General features: G+C 41.8%; 1 protein-coding gene across 3 annotated transcripts in view; it reads right to left on the bottom strand.

The window, feature by feature from the left end:
• The window catches only part of GRIA4 (glutamate ionotropic receptor AMPA type subunit 4), a 237,345-nt gene extending 224,802 nt beyond the window's left edge, over positions 1–12,543 (bottom strand). For 2 of the 3 annotated variants that reach the window (XM_050908103.1, XM_050908237.1), the window contains exons 1-2: positions 12,453–12,540; positions 11,157–11,315 (exon numbers count right to left, since the gene is read on the bottom strand). In XM_050908103.1, coding sequence (XP_050764060.1) covers positions 11,157–11,315; positions 12,453–12,540 — 247 coding nt within the window. Of the gene's footprint in view, positions 1–11,156; positions 11,316–12,452 lie in introns of all 3 variants that reach the window. The other variant, XM_050908180.1, reaches the window with a different exon arrangement.
• Positions 12,544–20,934: the final 8,391 nt, after the last annotated feature.

Genomic DNA, 20,934 nt, shown 5'->3' with positions numbered 1-20,934 from the left:
TGTAAGGATGTCATTTCTTTTCTGTTCGTAACCAAGAAACAAATGTTTTATGCTCTATCCCTTTCCTTCCTTTCCCTGCAGTAGTTAAGCTGATGGCTACTTGTAATCAATACGTTACAGGAGCTAGTAACACATGCCGACCCTAGAAGCCCCAGCAGCCGGTCCCTGGGTGTGGGGCAGGAAGGGGACAGGTGACTCGGCCCCTGTTTTGCCGGCCGCTGCCTCCAGTGCAGCAGCACTTCTGCGCTGCAGAGCTCGGGAAGCACCGTGTCCACTGCTTCCACTGGTGGTGCTTCTTGCAGACTGTTCCCATTTTGTCATGAAAAGCTGGGACATGTAACAGTAAAAAGCAGGGAGGGAGAGGACGATGGCTGATGGAAAAGAACAGAATTTTCCCTCTGCCTCTTTGAACAGTATTTTTAGTCTTATGCTCTTCCATGTCTATTAATTCCTACTTTACTCCACTGGACACATGGACTAGTCGTTACTTCCCCCTCCATACTAAGTTTTCAGCTTAGCACAACCACATGTCCACCTTAAAGTTTTTCAAAGTCACATCAGCTTACACCAGCTGTAATCCCTAATTCACAGCCACCAGCCACACCTTCCCGCTCTGTTTTCAGAAGCAGAGAATTCCCCATGCACTGAGCGGTGCTGCACGTCAGTCCTTCCTCCGCTCTCAGAAACCTCCTTCCCCAACACTGAATAATGCTGTTTCATAAATACATGGCTCCTGCTGTTATCTTGAACCCGTTCTCCCACCCAACGGAGGGTGAACGGAGGGTGAACAGCAACTTCAGGTGCAAGGTCTCAAAGTCGTTCGACTCCTTACGCCAGGTAATGTGTCACTTCTGAGTCTGCAAGGGTCTCTGAAGAACCCGGGCAGACCCACCTCCTGCCTGGGCGCCAAATCATCGCACACAACGCCTGGCCGAACCTCGCCAATTATACGCTGCACACATCCATTAACCGTGCCTGTTCTTTTTCTGAGTTAGTTATCTAAAAACACTTTGTCATTTTCTAGCTGATTTTAATAATAACTGTATAATAAATCATTTAAGCAAACCATTTAACGGATGGAGTGGTAGTAAACAGGACGCTGCAAGTACAGCTATTAGTATACCATAATTAATTGCTGAGGTCTTGTGTTGCTTTCTCCCTGTTTTAATGACTTATGGTATAAGGAAATAAAAGGCTTGTCCTTTCTTTCCTCTTTCCATATATGTTTGCTATTCAGAATAGTGCAACAGATCATCAAAGACAGCTATGGGAGCAATTCTTGTATTCCTTTATTCAGGCTTTTGCTTTCTGCAAATATTCTTATGCATTAAATCTCATTCATCATCATGTTTGTGTTCAGGCTGCCATCTCCTCTGACACACAAAGCAGATGAAACCAGGGACTTCCAAAGCTAAATTCTTAACTCTTGGTATCTTAAGCTACCAACCAAAACCCTCCAGGTGAAAGCAGTAATAGATTCACATCCTCTGTGGCTCATAGAAAGTGAAATATGTGTAACATACATGACCATTAAGTTGCATTTGTAGGTAGACGAGTCTGTGAATACAAATAACGGGGATTAGCATAGATTTGTTAGCAAAAATGTACTTAATGGTCTTTGAACATATTTACCAAGCTTATATTACCAGTGCTTCAAGCCATACTCCCTGCTGTGGGGTTAGGAGATGTTCGTTCTTAGAAGAGGGAAAAAACCCACCATTTGTGTCCACTGGAAGTATTTTTCAAGTGAACTTGAAAAAGGCCCCAGTAAGTCCTTACATGTCTTGCCATGCCATAAGCCTTGCTACTAAGAGTGTCCCACGCTGCCCCTCTGAGCAGGCAAGACACAGTACCAACCAGCCAGAACAAACCTCAGGGGGCTCTGGGAGCTGCGCAACTGTGACGACTGGATGCAAATCATGCTGATTATGGTATCTTTCTAAATTAAAGACCAACAACAAACCCAGTAGGCAATTTTTTTTCTGCTTGCCTACTCTGTATGACTCCTACAATCAACACAGATAAAGACAGTGGGTGATATGTCCAAATGATGTGTTGATGACATGACAATTTACCTGTGATTCTTTAATTCAACACTGGATTTATTTGGAAAAAAATTATGGCCTGGATAAAGAAATTAATTGAGGTCGGCTGACTAGCATCTCGTTGGTCAGACTGGATGATCAAAATGGTCCCATCTAGCCTTAGAACACAATAATCTGTGAACCCTGTTACATGCCATCCACTCTCGCATTTATTTTGGTGACCTTTACTTTTTCTTCTTTGAAGCACTGATGCTCACAGCCATCAGACAACATTTCATCCCCCAGACTGCTTTCACATCTTTTCTGTATCATCTGTAAGGACTTGTAACTTGGATCACTTCCATATGGCACTACTCCTGACCTGCCAGCCACACACTTTCATGGGGCACATGTAATCCTTCAACAGATGCAGATGTATGTCCTTCCCAATGCACCAATGTCCTCTTACGCTCCTTTCCTTGGACATTTGCTCGTGCCTCCAGACAGCAACTCCAATTCTTATCTACATAATAACGTATCACTTACAGTATTACCCCTTGCTTTTACCACCCAAGAGAAGCACTGAAGAAGGACACTGATTTAAAAAAAAGGACCTGAGAAAGAAAAAGCCCTGACCAGCTCTCAACTGGAGGCCACGCAAACAGCTAGATAGAGAGACAGCATTAACAGGGTGTGCAAACAGCCCCAAGAGCCAGCTTCTTACCTGGCTTGTGCTTTCTACTTGGAGGAGAAGTGAGAAAAACTCCTGAGTCAGCCAAGAGCACATGACTATTGATTTTCAAAGGAAATTATCCTCCCAGCTGCAGTGTTTTCAAAAAGTCCATTCTTAAACACTTTTCTCAGTTTAAACGGATGGAAATGACCGAGGCTGGAGGCCTTTATTAGCAAGCCTCTCCAGGACAGATCCACACAGAAAACCTGGAGGAAATCACTAATACAAGGTCCTACACGACTGTGCTGAGACTGTGGGTCTGTAAAGTCTTGTTTCTTTTTCCCCCATCAGCTTAGGTGAGGAAACAAAGGGCTAAGTGTACTGATGTGCATGCGCATTTTTAAATATTATAGCTTTTTGCTCCTGAATTTTACATGAATGTATCTGTGCTTGATAAAGTGTCTTTCACTTACACTCAATAATGTTTTCCAGACCTGAACACAGCACCATCCAGACCCATATCTCACATGAACTAGTAGCACGAAATACTGCTACTGTACATCAGGAATATTAAAGTAGAACAGGAAGCTTTTGCAGACAAATAATACGCTACATTTTGTATTCTCTTTGCTCTACAAGAACTTCCTCTCTTTCCCCTTTCTCTACCTTGAATATGTATTACACGAATCATTTTACCCACAGAAACAGATCTGACCCTGACATTGAAAAAAAGCACCATGTGGTATCAGTGAAATCTGTAACAAAAATTAAGCATAACACATAACTGTGAAAGAAATTAACAAAATCAGAATATTTTGTGCAATAATTCCTAATTATTTTGCATAATAATTTCTAGTACTAACATATGTATTGCTTTTTGCACCACAATGTGAAAATGTAAATTCCATATCCACTTAGAAATGGATTTGAAAACTGAGGCAAACAAAGCGTAAAAGTCTCAATTCTTTTCAGCAATTAACTCTCACTACCTGTGAACTTTCCTAAAACACCTATTTGATGGATATTCATTGGGCATACCTGAATTATATGAAAAGGTGATGTGCAAATAAAAATGAAGTTCAAATTTTATGGGTTTAAGAGAGTACTATGCAAATACACCATAAAAGCAACTGGAAGAGTGTGCATGCAGAAATGGCAGAGAATCTACCCCACAGAGGGTCTGCAAGTGAGAAAAAGAGGAACTGTTGTGAATAGTTAAAAGCTGATATATTTTAATATCAGCCTTCAAAATGTATTTAAAGCCTTTCCCCACAAAGAATCTAATAAATAAGCCGGTGAAAAGTGTTAAGTGCTTTTTGCCTGTCTTGTGCTCTATTTGTATTCACAGAAAAACCCCTGCAGTCACGCTCATGTTGTCCATGACTTGAGAATACAGAAAGGTACTGCACAAGACTGCATTTCTCAGGAGCGATGGTTGCATATAAATGCAACACCGAAACAGCCTGTGGAACACAAGAAAACAGTAGCCCAAATGACATTCTTTTAAAATAGGCAATTATGTACCAGGGGTCCAATTTCTAAACATATAATTTTTTAAAAAATAACAGGAGTTAAAAGCAATTTAATACTTCAAAAAATTTGACCTATAAGACAAAAGAAGGAGAACCTGTTCACCTTGCAAAAAAGGTGATTCCTACTATTCCTTCATTATAATGGGTTCCAGTCTGCAATCCCTGCTCAGGTAGAGCCCCTATTTAAATCACAGACAGCTCTGCCTGGGGAAAACCTGTAGGACACGGGCCAATATTTGAGCTGGAATTTGTTAATGTTAGTATAGCTGGCCAAAACCCAGCAAGAACAGTAGCTTGTTAATAAGCATCCGGGCATTCCCCCTTGAGTCCAACATAAAGCTTATCTATAATGAGATTCTGAGGAACCTCGTGAAGGGGAAGGATGGGCTGGGTCTTTACAGTGCATCGCCAAGACAAAGGTGATGGGTATGTGACACTCGGGTTCCATCTTCTTACCATAAGGAACCAGAAACCCAACAAACAGCTACAATTATTTGAACAAGTCAGGCAGACGCTTCATCACGACTATGGGAAAAAGAACAGGGAGGAAACAAAGTCCTCACAAGGAAGTAACACTACTGAGGCAAGACAGCTGACCCATGTGTTATCACACAGATAAGGACAGATTTTCCAAAGTGCTCAGGAGTAAGCAGTTCCCATTGGGAAGGCAGGTGCTGCTGAGTACTCTGGAAAATACCAGAATGTCTCTGAGTGCCAAAATGTGAGATGATAGCCTTTCTGTTTGAACTTGGGTGCCTGAAAACAGATATCGCTGATATAGAATTTTTAAGAGTACTCAACCCATAATTGCGTTGACAAACAACTAAATCCATATCAGCATTGTTAAAAGCCAGTAAGATCTTTAAAATAAAAAGATAGTTTAAAAAAAAGTTACGTAAGAACCCAAACTAGATAGAGGAAGATAATAAAACTTCTGAGAAAATGGTTAAAAGTAAAGCAACACCAAAATGTCCAAACAAGACACTGTGATGAGGTCCTCCTGAGCAAATTTATTTTCCGAAATTCAGAAGAACAATTCTTGATTTACACAGGAATAAATTATCTAGTTTGACTTTGTGTCCCAACACATAACTTCGGTATAGGTATGCTCACCTAAGTTGCAGAAGCAGACTTGGTGCTGTACTAGTCCAAAATCTTTGCCTCAAGCCAACTACCGAGAGGAATGGAAATCCAGAGAGGAGGCCAATTTTTCCTTTTAGTTACACTGGTGCAATCATACAGAGTTCTTCACTTTTGCACTAGAACAAATTTCATCCCCTTTAAATCAGTCATGTATTAAGGAATTAGAACTATGACAAAAGATTATTTGGTCCAACACGTTTAAATCCAAAGAACTTCACCTGCTCACAGTCTGAATTTGCACAATTCATAGTAGGATCTACAACCGTTAAGAAATCAAAGCAGACGGCTTCCTCCCCCATGAACAAGCTAGTCTCAAAACAATCAAGACATAAAAATGAAATGCATGAGCTATTTTGACTAGCATACAAACTTAGATTACAATGATAAAGCTGAAGTTAATCAATTTAATTTACTTGTTAAAGTGCTTTGTCCTGCACAAGAAGTACTGCACTGCGTTGGCTTCTGCAGGAGGAATGAAGGAACACAATCTTTGTTATTAATCCTCTGAAATGAAGATGAAATTATTTCTGTAGCCTATAATAAAGCTTTTGAGTTTACAGTTTTAGCCGGTCCAGTAACATGCTAGGTCAAAAGTCTTATTTCATGCCAGGGAAATGCATGTTCTGAATTTTCACTGAAGAAATCTACTATATTTCAGCAAAGGCCCATCATTTATTTTCCCAACAATAACCTTGAAAATTAAATCCAGACTCTGATGGATTGGAGCTATTGATGGTTGATTTTCTCTCTGCTGTACAGCTATTTACAAGGATCACATTTAGAGCTATGAAACTCTTTGAATATGGATCTTCTTATATCTTAAAAACATACAGAATCCTTCTGGCAAATGACACCCAAGTACACATATATTCTTTGATTCCATCAGCAAGTGCTAGTAATAGAAATTTTAAGAGAAATTGTTTTCAATAATTGGGGTCCAGCTTGAGATAAACTCTGTGTATTAAAGCAAAACACTCACTTCAAATGGGTTTTTGTAATCAATCCTATTTTAGAAGGGTACGATTTAATCCAGTCCCATTTTTCTAGCCAACTGGCACACTATTTGCTTTTGCAGTTCAAACCTGACCGTACGGTACGCCTTTATGGTAACTCTCAATATACTTCAAACTGCATCCTTGGGAATACTGTACTGCTCTTGATAGCAAAATACCGTTCAGCTGTATGAAACTTCACTTTCTAAATAAAGAACACCATGGTTTTAAATGACACTGATTATTAAACTAAGGTTACACTCCTATTGCTAAATTGAGTTGTAATTATAAAGCAGAATTAATAACCAAATTTAATGAAAATCCCATTATGATGCAGCTTAGCAAATCAAAGCTGAAACTGCTGTAAGTAAAATGACAGACAGTCACAATATAAAGGCAATACTACATTTGAGTCTATTTCCTCAGCTTTCGGGACTTCTCAGCAGAAAAGTTAACTCCAAAATGACATTGCGTCTCCCCTCACTAGCAAGCACAAGCCCAGAGACAGACCCACAGAGAGGGCAGGGTGACGAGGGAGGTTCCTGTCTGTCCTCAGGGCTGACCCCAACCTCGCTGGATCTCACCCAGAAAATGCATTCACGCTGGTGAGGCAAAATCAGGCCCTCCGATTTCAGGTCATCAACCCCGCATGAGTCCAGAGGGCATAAAAGTCAAAGAGACTAACTCATGGAAAAAGAGGAAAGTTATTCCAAGATATGAAATTTTTAATTCCAGTGGGCTTCTCTCCTTCTAATCCATGTGGCACATAATAAACAAAGTATTATTTTGGGGGGTTTGTATCTACTGGGATTAAAATCTGTTAAGAACTGAATTGTGCACAAGATGGAACAAGAGGAGTGTCTGATTTACCCCAAATTACACTTATTAGAAATATGTTAATCTCAGAATACACATGAAGTCAAACAGACTCAAAGGGAGAGGCTTTACTTTTAGTATGAAACACTGATGAAAGACTTGAATCAATCTCTTTTCTTCCCCATTTAGCCTAACCCTGTACATGAACTGCAAGACTGGTTACACATTAAGGATTTTTGAAACTTCAACAGAAAAATTCTCAACCACAAGACAAGAGCTGGAAGGCAAATAGTTCTTTGTAAAATTGTAGAGCTGCTTCTCAAAAGTATGCAAGCAGGTTTAATGTTGACTGCGTTGCTGAGATATACTAATGTAATCTGGATGGTGCATGGAGTGGAGAAGATTATTTTGCATTCAGCTAAAGAATAAATATATACAATTGTCTCCAAAAATCAATGCACTGCTCCAACATCTGAAATCAAGCTGAAGGTAGATTTCCAATCACAAGCAAAACTTCCTGCTTATAATGTGCAAACCAATGTATGCCAATAGTCAAATGTTTCAGCTCTGGTGTATTGTGTTCTGATGAGTAAGAATCTTGTACTATTCATGTTTTGCAATAATTTCAGCTCTCTCTGTCAGTAAGAGAGATTCTCTGAATAATGTATGTAGTGCAAAAGAAATGAACAGAGTTTAAATAAAACATGCAAATGGGAAGGGGAAAGAAAGAGGACTATCTCCAAACTGATATAGATCAGATCAATTTTGCAAACTTACAACACAGTCTATCCGCTTAAGCAACCTGTTTCATATGTATTCACAATTTAGAACAAAAATACTCATGTTCTGGGCCTGTTTAGAGAAAACAAAAACGCATTAAGATAACCATTAGAAGATAGACATTAAACTGAACATACAAAATTATTGCAGTTCCAAAAGTACTCCTGGGTGAACATTTGGATATATGTTTTTTTCTAGTGAAAAGAAAAAAATATTCAAGTTTTTCCAATGTTGCAGTGAGTTACCTGCCAATATGCCATCCATAATCCTTTGAAATAGTTTGTTTACTGTCCCTGACACATGCAAGGGGCCAGGCCCTGAATCTTCACAAGTAACCTCTGCAGCAAATGGAAACAGAAATAGAGGTAACTGGTCATGTCTCAGAGCTTTATGCTTGAACTCACATGAATATTCATTTCAGTCCAGCAGCTCTAAGGCTTTTGTACTGTATATTTGGGGACGTGTGCGCTGAGTAATTTCTACACAAATAGCAAGATCCAAAGCCGCTGTTTCACAGCGGTTCAGCAAAGAGTTATCATTTCATATTGCCATGAAATCACTTAATTCAGAGCTGATGGTGGGGGTTCTTTAATTAGGTTAGAAAATCTCACACATCTGCGCTTTAGAAGCCTCTGTCAAGCCAGCAAATTCAATCACATGGAAGCCGGTGTCCTCCAGCTATCAGACAATTGATTTTTGCAGGATTCTGCTCATATTTAGCTTAAGGGACATGCGATATGTTCATTCAGTTGTCAGTCAGTTTGCCTACGTTTCATTAGGAGAAGATTTGTTGTTTAAACAATGTTCTTCAGTATTAAAATGTTTAAAAAAAGAAGCAGCAGTCGGATTATTGGCACGAGACTGCAAAATGTGAAATTAATACAAACTTGGACTAACATAAAAATACATGTTGGTGTAAGTGGGAAGTACAGACCTAAATAAAGCCTGTAGGATTACGCCTATTTAATACAGACATGTACAGAATTGTATGGGCATACACACACATAACATATACATTTATTTTCCCCCTCTTTCTCTGCTTCCCCCCATACTGTACAGATTCATCATCTCTGAGTCATTAAACTCTTTGGAACTGAAACTGGGTTCAGTTAAAAAAAAAAGGATCAGGTTATGAATCACTATTTCTATAAATGACAGCAAATATAAGGGGACAGGTTTTCCTCAGTTAAAACAATGCAAGGTAAACATAACCTAAGGTGGTTGGAATGAGAGAGAAGAATCTGCTGGGAATAGTCTAAATGAGGAAAGTTTTGGGCAAACCCTTTTTGAACCTATGGTGTTAGTCTTACACAGAGAAGTGGTTCAATTTTAGAGAATTTTAAATTTATGCAAATCAGAATTAATTCACTAACGTTGGAACGGAAATACTGTGCAATACCCTTAATCCAAAAAGTAACAATAGCCTCGGAAGTTATTTGGTAGAACTGGATACATAAGCAGAATCTACAATAATTGACTTCACCTAAAATTACTGATTTCAACATACAAAAATTTTAGTCCCCTCCTCTTTCACTAAAAATGAAAGTTTAAAAAAGCTACTATGTCATTTGTCTTCACGGAATATATAATCAGTGCCTGCAAAAGTTGACATGCATTGTAGTATTTTCTCAGTGAACTACACCTGTACAGATCTGATTCTTTCCAGTTTCAAAGCACCTTTTGAAATGTTTTCTCCTTGTGGAATTTGATATTGATTTTCACGCTAAACACAACTAATACATTGCTTAATATAGAATTCACACTTAATGGGACATCAATCTTTCCTACATAAAATGAATGAGCCATTTTGGCAGCTCAGCAGCTTTTCCTGTTAAATAAGGTGGCAAGGTCACCTGAAACTTGGAGTACCAAAGACTGGTATAAATAAATTTAGCAATCATTCGATAAATTATACATGAGAACTGCACAGTACATGGTACGTTTACATATTAAAAAGTGCCAGAGAGATGGCTGTGAAAAAGTGGAGAAACATAGTACTTATTTTAAAGGCACGATGAACAGTAAGACCTTCTCCAGTATGTTTCTATTTTAAACTCGCTCAGCAACGTTGCTTAGGGCATCTACTTCCAGAGGCAATTCACTCTTGAATGAAGAGGAGGGATTCAAAAACTTAAAGGCCACAGAGGAAAACCTATAGAATCCTGAAATACAGACATCAAAGTAGTAACGCTACTACAGTCTTCAGCTTTGCCACACTATATCCCACTGTCTTATATAATAACAAGAATTCCTTTTTATAAGCCTGACATACATGAAGATAAATAGAAATAATGCTTTGCCACTTTCAGAGATTAAGCAGTATCCAGCGTGTGTTTTAACCAAGGCTAAAGACCCTGAGGTGATCTAAATGTAGGAAGTTCAGCTAATTATACTCTGCTTTAAAAAAAAAAAGTAAATGTTATCTCATTTGGTAAGGGCATTTCTTTTTCTGTTTTCCTCTCACGGTGTATGTGCATCTCTGTGTGTGCGGGGGGGGGTGGGGTGGTGGGTATATAAAATATATAGTAGGAAGAGAATATTTGTTCCAGTTGAGGTGGTCTGTGAAATCAAGTAGATCAGATACTAACTTGATTTGGCACCAATGTATGGATGCATAGAGACATATCCACAGGATGTATGCATTACGAGATGATAAGAGACATTTACAACCTAGAATATAAGAGCAGGGCTGCCTCAAGTGACATCACCAGATCAACTGCAGCGTCAACCAACTCAGATATATTATCCTGCACACCACTGCTTCCCTGTCTCCTTTCCAGCCATTAGAAAAGCATTTGTGAGCACAAATATTATCGTATATTTTCAAATATATGCAAGGCATGCCATACTCAAAAGTGAACAAGAGTAACTGTGGGGTTTACGGACTGATCGAGACATTCGTAATTTTTCTTTACAACAACAAAATTCATCTCCATAGAAACCGGGAAGCAAGAAACTACAGTAATAACACTAAAGTAAATGTCACATCAGGTTACTCAGCAGAAGGCAGGAGAGAGGATTTTGTTCCAGTTAGAAACTAACAAGGATTGCTGCCCCTTTTGCTCTTCTGCAAAGGGTATCTATACTGAAGATAGACTTACTGATGTATTTGCAATGCAAGATAATGATGTGGTTTCCTGTTATTTCCACTGCAATTTACCCGTAAGGTGGTCAGATCAATGGCATGTTTACTTACAGGCATTTGTTACAGCGAAGCTGTTAGCTGTTTCAATGTTGTCTACATGAGGAACCAAATTAAAAGGTGCTTCGGATGCATTGGGGCTGGTGTTATGAAGAAAAATTGCTAATCGAAAAGCAGTATATTCCTGATCAGTGTTCCTGATGAAGAGACCACCTAAAAAAAAAACAGAAAAAAAGCAAAAAGCAAAGGAAGCAGGGTGAATTATTTGCAAGCTACTTACTACCTTGTAACACCAAGCAACTGTCTCTCCCAAAGCTGCACAGTAAGGCAAGTCCTAAGACTTTAATGGATAAGGAACTAATCATATTCGTAATCACAACCGTTGCTTTTAAATCACTGTCCTCAATCGATTTTAACCTCCCTGATGCATTCATGCTTCTTTTCTGACTTCTCAGTTTCCAGCCTTTCATACATAAATACTGAGATTTGTCATGATTACGGTGACCTTTTAAAGTGTTTAGCCTCCATCTCCCTGATACCGAACACACTGGTAAATCAGCTACTCAACAGTCTCTTACATTAAGTGGTGGGCTTATATTAAGGGGAACGGCGCTTTCTGGACTAAAAAAAAAGAAAATACCAACTCAGTGTAGGATAATCTGCACTGAACAGGAATATAATGAACTTTGCTCCTCTGCAGCCATGTGCAGGCAGGGAGCCGCTCAGCCTTATTAGCAGCATCTTTACAAGTCCACGAGAAATGATGCAGCGATGGAGCTGAGCTGGAAAGAATTCAGATAGCTGCGTCCCATCCGAAACACGTCCGAAAGGAGGGAAGCAGGAGGTGATGGGAAAGGGGTGAGGATGGGGCACAGGACTACAGGGAGAGACCTACAAAATCCTAAACTTTCCAACTATGAGAAGGGAAGGAAGGGCAGCGTTGCCTTTTACCCCCCACCCCTGCCGGCTACCGCAACCTCCGGTGCCCAGCAGTCGCCATCGCTCCGGGAGCCAGGCAAAAGCGGGGGTGCCGGAGGGGGCTGAAGCAGCCCAGGGGCATCAGCCCCGAGCTCCTTCCTCCCCTACCGATCCTACACACCCCGGAGCTGGAACGAGTTCTGCGAAAGACAAGCATCCTCCCTACCGCACGCGAACGCACACACGTATATATGTATACACACACACACAGAGGCATACATACACAAATACACGCGGATTTTTCGTGAAGGCAGGGAAATGGGATGGTGTTGGAGGAGAAATCCGCAAACTGCCTTCAGAGCCTCCTTTCCAACTCACTTTGCAAAGGATTGAACCCCTGGACGCACGCACACAGCCCAATGCAGCGCTTACCTATTTGCACACTGCTAGGAAAAGCTCCCATTGCTAGTCCCCAAAAGCCAGAAAACAACAAGACAAGCTGTCTGCAAATTATCCTCATCTTCTCTTTTGCCTCTCTGTCTCGCCTTCTCCCGCTCGCTCGCTAGATGCTGCTCAGAGAGGCATTGAGGACGAGGTGGCTACAAACAAAATCAAGAATTGAAAAAAAAAAAAAAGGAGGGAAAGGGGAGAAAAAGAGAGGTTTCCTCCCTTCTTTTTCTTTTTTTTTCCCCTTTTTTTTTTTGTTTTGTTCTAGTATTTGTTTGCTATTCTCTCCCGCTCGCGCTCTGCCTCTCTCCCGGTTGCCGCTGCCCTTTCAGCAAGCCATCCCGCCGCGCCGGATTTTTCCCGCAGTCTCCATCGCCGGGGAGCGGTTTCTGTCCGGCTGCAAATGTTGCACATGCAGAAGATGGTGGTGAGTTTGGCGGCGGGGGGGAGCGTCTAGTGGCGGCACGGCGCGGCACGGCGCGGGCGGGCATGCGCCGTGCGCCCCCCCGCCACCGCCGCCGCCGCCGCCGCCGCCGCCGCCCGCACCGCCGCGGACGGGGATCCGGCGCGCGTGTCCAGTTCCGCGCCGCTCCGCGCCGCGCCGCCCCGCGGAGCCGCCCGCGGCTTCGGGCGCGCACTGCAGCGCCGGCGGTCGACGGCGAAAGCGACGGGTTTTTTTTGTGGGGTTTTTTTTAGGTTTTTTTTTTATTTTTTATTTTCCCTTTCTGCCGCTCGCACATCCGCGGGCGCGCAGCGGCGCGGAAGTTTATGCCGCGGGCGTAGGGCAAGAGGGCCAGGCAAGGTCACTGCCCCGGGCTTTGCGCGGGGCGGGGGAGGCACGGCCGCTGCAGCCCGTCATTCGCGCGGCTGGGGCTGGTGTTATTAAGTACCAATTATTATTAATGAAGGTGGCGGGGTGTATCTGCATGTGCTGAGCAGCTGCGGAGCGGAGGGACGCGGCTGGGCAGGCCTGCCCCCCCCGCCCCCCGGGGGGCGCTCCGGCGGCCGGGCAGGGCGGGGGGCTCCGTGCCCTGCGCGCTCCGCTCCGCTCCGCACGGGAGGAGCGGGACCCCCTCCTCGCTGTCGGGGTTTGCAGCAGAGGATGGAGCAGAGGGACGAGAGCAGGGAAGCGCTCAGCGCTTGTGGGCACTCGTGCCAAAAGGAGAGAGAGCAAATGGAAGGAAAACTTCGCTGCTCGTGTGCTGCTGCCTTTTCTCTTTTTTTTTTTTTTTTTTTTTTTTAGGTGGGAAAAATAATGGAGCTTTTTTTGTGTCTAGACCCTTCTTTTTGGTGCCTTTGGATTTTTCTTTCCAAGCCTTGGAAGTTCCCCAGAGCAGCTGCCAGAAGTCTGGGGATATTGCAGTTAATAATTAAAAGATATATATAATAAATGATAGGTAATGAAATCATCCACCAATAGCTGTATGTCAGAGCAGGGAGCTTCTGGTTTTACATGTGGCTTTGCAGAGAGATTTCTGTCAGTCACAGCAAATGACTGGAGTGCCAATAACTTAATTTTAAAATGTTAATTGGTAATATGAAAGAATATTGATTTTTGAGGTGAACTTTGTGGCTCTGTGTTCAAACACACACATTTACTCCAAGACCAGAGTTTTGCCTGCTTTCACTCAGGTTTACTTTCTTAGTTTATTACTACATCCCGTGTCCCCAAGCACTCCTGGTTTGGGGTGAAAGACACTCCCTTTAATTGCTGCAGAGGGTGACGGTGATTTCTGAAGCATGATTGTGTGCTCCTTAGCATCAACCACATGCCTGGAAGAGCAAGTGAAGAACATTGAAAACAGATAAATATATAAACTTAGCTGCATGGGCATGTGCGTGTGTGTCTGTGTCTGTGTGTGTCTGTGTGTATCTGTCTCTGTGTGTGTCTGTGTCTTGTGTCTGTTCGGGAGAATGTGGAGTTCCTGTAAATAAATTACTCTCTGAGAGATTTCTTTGCAGGTCAATAGCAAACAGACTTCACCTACATTTCAGAATACTCATTCCTTTATTTTTCAGTAAGTCTTCTGCTTCCCTTTACGTTCCCTCCATGTATTCCCTTTACGTTCCCTCCATGTATTCCCATCCTTCCTCTGAATCTGCAGGCTTGTGCTTCACGTTATTTACCCATGGCTTTTTGTGACCTCTGCTTTTGCTCTTGCTTGTCTTTCTTTTCTTCTTCCTTGCCTTGCCTCCTTTGTCTCCCTACGTTCTGCCCAAAATTTTGTTCCTCCTTTCTTCCATCCTTTAGCATTTAACTTTTTGACTTTGTAAATCCAAGTAAAAAGTAATGAAAATGGAATAATATTTCCATTCCATAATGGCTGGCTGGTTCTTCACCACTAGGAGCAAGTGAACTTGGAAACAGGTAAAACCTTTAGTTAATTTGATGACACATATTCACGTGAATTCATGCCAAATATGTATAAAAGATTAGGATTTTAGACATACGACCATTATAGTGGCACAGCAAGTTACTGCCTACCAACTGAGCTGAGGAATGTGGTTTGGTCTTTTTCAAATATAATGGTAGCATGTTAATTTAAATTTAATTTGAGAGTCCACAAGGAACCATTTCATACAGTGGTCCAATCTGATCTGACCGAGAGTCTCACCCAGCAGTTCCTACATCAAGTCTGTAATTTCTGTTGGAGTTGGAACATACATTTTAGTGAAACATCCAATCTTGATTTAAAGACTTCAAGAGACAGGAAATCCATCACTTCCCTGGGTAAGTTGTTCCAGTTGTTACCTACTCTCAATTTGTTAAAACCTGCCTTTGTCTAGCTTTGGTTTCTAACGTTGGCTATCAGAGATGAACCCAGTATTCCTGTAATGGTACCACTCAGTGCTATTCCTGGAAATAATCCCATCTTCTACTTGACACTCCCCTGCTTAGACATCGCAGGATCATTTTTGCAGCTATGGAAAGCAGAGAAAAGAAAGGGGAAGAGGCCACCATAGCAATTTTTTTAAAAGACACAAGGGAAAAAAAGAAGCGTTGGAGTGTCAAAGGGGAAAAATCCCATTTCAGCAAGTTTTGAGAAGTGAATGGCAGATGATCAAGTAATTGATCACAACATTTATCTTACAGAAAAACTGGAACAGGAAAGGTAACAGGGATGTAATCAAGATTAAGTCTGGAAGGGAAGAAAGGTGAGAAGTTTTTAGACTCACTGCTGCTCTGGTGGGTTAACCTTGGTGACTGCCGAGTGCCCACCAAGCTGCTCTCTCACTCCCAACACGACAGGGGGAGAAAATAAGATGAAAAAGCTCATGGGTCGTGATAGAGACGGGGAGATCACTCACCAGTTACTATCACAGGCAAAACAGACTCAACTTGGGGAAAATTAATTTAATTTATTGCCAATTAAGAATAGAGTAGGATGATGAGAAACAAAGACAAAACTATAAAACATCCCCTACACACACCTCTTACCAGGCTCAACTTCACTCCTTCTTTCACGACTCTTCTCCCTCCTCCCCTGAGCAGCGCAGGGGGATGGGGAATGGGGGTTCTGGTCAGTCCATAACACCTCGTCTCTGCTGCTCCATTATCCTCATGCTTTTCCCCTGCTCCAGTGTGGGTCCTTCCCATGGGGTACCGTCCTTCAGGAACAGACTGCTCCAGCATAGGGTCTCCATGGGCCGCAGTTCCTGACAGAAAACCTGCTCCTGCGTGGGCTCCTCTGCATGCACCACAGCTCCTGCCAGGAGCCTGCTCCAGCATGGGCTCTCCATGGGCTGCAGCTTCCTTCAGGCATCTCCACCTGCTGCAGCGTGGGGTCGTCCACAGGCTGCAGTGTTGATATCTGCTCCACCGTGGTCTTCTCCATAGGCTGCAGGGGAATCTCTGCTCCAGCGTCTGGAGCACCTCCTCCTCCTCCTTCTTCACTGACCTTGGTGTCTGCAGGGTTGTTTCCTTCCCATTTTTCTCACTCTCTCACTCAGCTGCTGTGCAGCTTTTTTTACCCTTTCTTAAATATGTTATTACAGAGGTGCCACCAGCATCACTGATGGGCTCCGCTTTGGGCAGCAATGGGTCTGTTTTGGAGCTGGATGAAACGGGCTCTGTCCGACATTGTGCTACCTTCTGGTGTCTTCTCACAGAGGCCACCCCTGCAGCGCCTGCCTCCCCCCTGCCAACCTTGCCACATAAACCCAATACAGCTGTACACTGCCAAGCAGCAGGGGACCAGAAGGGAGAGTTTGTGTCTTTTCCTGGTGGCTGCTGGAGAGGTGCTGCATGAAGCCACTTCTGAACTGGGGTCCTTGGTTCCCCCTAGTTCCCCTCAGGCAGGCTGTGAAGGTTGTGGTAGGTCATTAAGGGAAAGAGGAACAGATCTCTGAGTTCCACAATGAAATATGAGAGAAATTAAGAAATTCTTGAAAAATGTTTTATTGAATGTATAAAGTGTATGGAGGGGATGGATAGACTAGAGGGGGTCTGGAGAGGGACTGCTGGTTGTTGGTGGTGAATGCTTGCTTTGCCTTAGGGCACATAACAGCCCGTGTTGGCCTTGCCTGGAGGCCACCACTAGAGAAGACTTGCTCTTTAGAGCATCAGCTGAGAGGCTGACTATCTGCTGGAGCACCTGAATGAATCCTGCTGCAGAAGATGCATGAATATGATGTTTTTTCCCTCTGGCAAGGATTGGAAATCTTTGGCTATTTTCTTGATCAGATAGTCTTGTGCTTGGACTAAATGCATTTATGAAAAGACCCTGCAGGAACTGGAAGAATGAGAGAAGATCTGTGCTAGAGAAGAAATGAAGGCTGTATGTTAGCCAGGAGGAATAAAACTGCAGAGAAGATACCAGAGGCATTCACCTTATGGGAATCCCAAGGAAAAGCAGGATATGAAGGAGACAGACACTTTGCAGTATGGACAGGGTTTGTGATACATATGTAGCAATAAATGCCCACATGCTGAAGTAGCAACTTTGATTCATATTTATACCTTCTTGCATCCAAAATGCAAATCCCAGCTACACAATCTATTAAAAAGGCATGTCATTATGTGTCTGGAGACATGTAACTTTGTGAGGGAGAAAAGGACTTGAGAAAGCGGGAAAGTGAAGCTATGCTTATTATCAAGGATAGGTTGAGACAATTAGGAGTACGGAGAGGAGGAAAGGAGAAGGGCAATTTCGCTTGCAAGAGACACAGAAATAAAGATCCACCACCACCCCTCCCCACCAAGTTCCAGGTGCACCGAGGCAGTGACAGCATGAAAACATACAACACCCTGACCCTGACCTGTGTGCCAGTGCTGGTAAATGAGCTCCTTCAGAGTGGGCAAATGTCTGCGCCACAAAGGCTCCCCATGGCACAACCGTCTGGGCACAGAGTTCCATCCCGAAACTGGATTCAGTCATTTAGATTAGTCTTGCTTCAAATGCAATTCTCATTGCACCTTTCACTGTGTGGTCACTGGAAATGCTTCAGCAATAAATAAATGATGAAGAAAACAATTGACTCAACACCCTGTCCTCTCTTAGTCCTTTCTTGCCTTATGAAATGTTGTAGCTCACGTATCTGTCAAATAGATCCATTAGACTGTAAACTCTGGGACAAGGCTATGTCTTTTGTGAAGTGCTTAGCACTTCTGGGCAATAAAAAGTAAATAAAATAGAAATCATCTATGTAGAATTTTTTACACTCCACCCTTTGGCATGGTCTCACATCACCTTTTGAAGTGATACCAGCGGTACTGAATAGATTAGCAGTGCACCAGAACAAGATACAGTTTCCTTTCAGTAGCAGAACTCATTTTCAGGAAATTGCTTTGCAGTGTTTTCTAGCATTTTCGTTCTCATTGACTTATTTTTCATTCATCTAAATTCTGGAGTAGACAGAACAGGTAATTATTTTTAATAGTGCTTCTCATTAAGAGTGTTATGTTGATACTGAAACAACTGTAGTACAATGCATTTAGCTTTGAATGCATTCGTCCACTGTTCCCACTCCTGAAGATTCAGTTCTGAACTGAAGATTTCATAGAGATCCTTGTGTTGAAGAGTTGCCTACAGTTGTTATTTCCATATATTTACTTCCAGTGTCCACAACATCCTATGCAAATGAGCTCTATAATCCCATTCTAAGAAAGTAGTTTATTTAGTTTGTTTTAAACCTTATTTTATATTGACCATTCCCTGGCACTTCTCTAAGAAAAAAGAGGTAAAAATCATTTACCATGCCATATCATCCATAGTTTTGTATACCTTCATAATTTTACCCTTCAGTCACCTCTTCAGATGTGAAGAATCCTACTCCATCTATTCTGTCCTCCTGTATCCTATAGTCTATACTATATATCAGTCCTCCTTGCCACTATTCTCTCTGCTGCTTCTTATGGCTTTCTGAAAAATAGGACACACAGAATAGGACACATTTTTTCAGGTGCAAAACTGGTTTCTGTTTTACTCATTTCCTTTCCTAATTGTTCCTAAAATGCCATTTCCCTCTGAGCATGCAGAAAATGTTTTCAGGAAACTATCCACAAAGACTTCAAGATCTCTTTCCTGAGTGGTAATAGCTAATTTAGAGCCTATCATTGTGTATGTATAGTTAAGATTATTTTTCCCATGTGCACCACTTTGCATTTTTTTGATACGGAATTTCATCTGCCATTTTATTGCTCAGTCAATTAGTATTGTGAGATTCTTCTGCAATACTTCAGTCCCTGAGAATTTGATACGAGAGCAAAATTGGAATCTATGCCCTTTAAATTTGATCTCACCTTCGTTACCTTTTTAATGGTGTAATAGGTTTCTTCTGGCCCAGATTTATAACCTGGGCTGCATCATGGGGTGTACCTGAGAAAGTATGAAAGTTTGAGGCAATGTTTCTTTCCTAAGTACAGCTTATTGCAGTAGTAAATGTCAGGCAATTCTGAAGGATGGGGCAGTTTCCTCATCAATTATAGGTGTGCGTGTGGGGAAAAGGCACCAACTTAAATGCACTCCACCTGAGCCCATGTGGCCTTGTTTATACAGTGAAAAAAGATCAACTTTTGCTAATGCTGGCTTCTACCCATCATAATTCCTGAATTCAAAATGAGTTATTGCTAGTCTTCTAGGTACTATATGAGTTAGACCAACTGTCAGTAAGTTTACATGAAATAGTGTTTAAAATAAGTGTATTTCATTCCCATTTTTATACTTACTCATTTGAGTACTTTTCTAAAGTAGCAAAGGAAGAGTTCCCCTGGGTGTATGTGAGGTGTCTGTCTGGTAATCACCCACACTGCAAAGTCTGGTCAACCCGGTCATTCCCTGAAAGGGAGGGTACAGGTTAAGAAAGGCTATTCACCCATATGTCCCTCTACTATGGACTGGAGGCATGCATATGGCCCTTCTGAATCATGCAGTACTTAAAATTTGCCTTTTTTAACTGGGAGTAGGATGTTGATTCTACATCTTCTCAGCAAACAACAGCCACAGTAAAAACGAACCCCACCCTGCAGCTGAAAACTTTGCAGTGAAACTGAATTCAGTGTGGAATGAGATGGGAAGAAACCAGAAGAAAATCATCAGGAGACAGAAACTTGACTTAGATAATTACAGGTATTTGGAATGTGAATTATTATGAATAAAAATTGTTTTTCCCTAAATGAAAAAGACAGTTTCTTTGGGTTCTGTTGAGGAAAAAAACCCAAAACATGTCAAAACATCACACTATTTCCATGAAAAAAATTTAAGATTTACCCCCCAAACCTTTTTTTTTCCCTTTTTTTTGCCAACAGTTGATGGAAAATATTTTTCATTTTCTTACCAGTTCTTATGATAATGTTTTGCCATAACCTCTGTGACAGAATCTAAGCAGCAGAGTGAGGAAGATCTCAGAACAGTGTAAAGAATGGGATCTGTTCACTACCCAGAGCATCTTGTTGTATTGACCTAATTTCCTGTAAAAACCACCACAAAGTTCACCTTTGTTTGAAGGTGGTAGTTTTTTAGCTCATTTCTTTTGTTCACCTTCCTAGTGCTGCCACCTGCTTGGAAGGGTGAGCTGGTTTCTCTGTGGCTTGTGCGCACCACTATCACAGAATCACATCAGCTCCAGCTGCAGAAGCCTCAGTATCGATGATGCTGTATGAGCAAAAAGGACAAGTCTGAATTCCAGATCCAGGGGGAGAAAGGGGATGGTGAAATTGCTGAGAAGAAGCCTCTGCCCTGTCTTTTTAACTCATGAAGTGAAGCAAATTTGATAAAAAAATCTTTCAAGCATAATAACCAGGAAACCTTCAATGCTGTTTCTACAAAATCATACTTACAGAATGTAACTGCAGTTTGATATACCAAATTGCTCGTAAAAATTAGTTTTAGTGAGGTTTATTGCCAGTAACAATGATACTTTTAACCTATGTCCTGTGATCTCGTCTGACCTTTTCTAGTTCCTAACAGACCCGTATCTGCATGTTTGAGAGATAAATATGCTGCTATCATACCATCAACCAATGCTT

The sequence above is a fragment of the Gymnogyps californianus genome, chromosome 1, assembly GCF_018139145.2.
Source record: "Gymnogyps californianus isolate 813 chromosome 1, ASM1813914v2, whole genome shotgun sequence".
NCBI lineage: Eukaryota > Metazoa > Chordata > Aves > Accipitriformes > Cathartidae > Gymnogyps > Gymnogyps californianus.
Note: the sequence above shows the minus strand (reverse complement) of the source record. Positions and strands in the feature narration are given on the sequence as shown.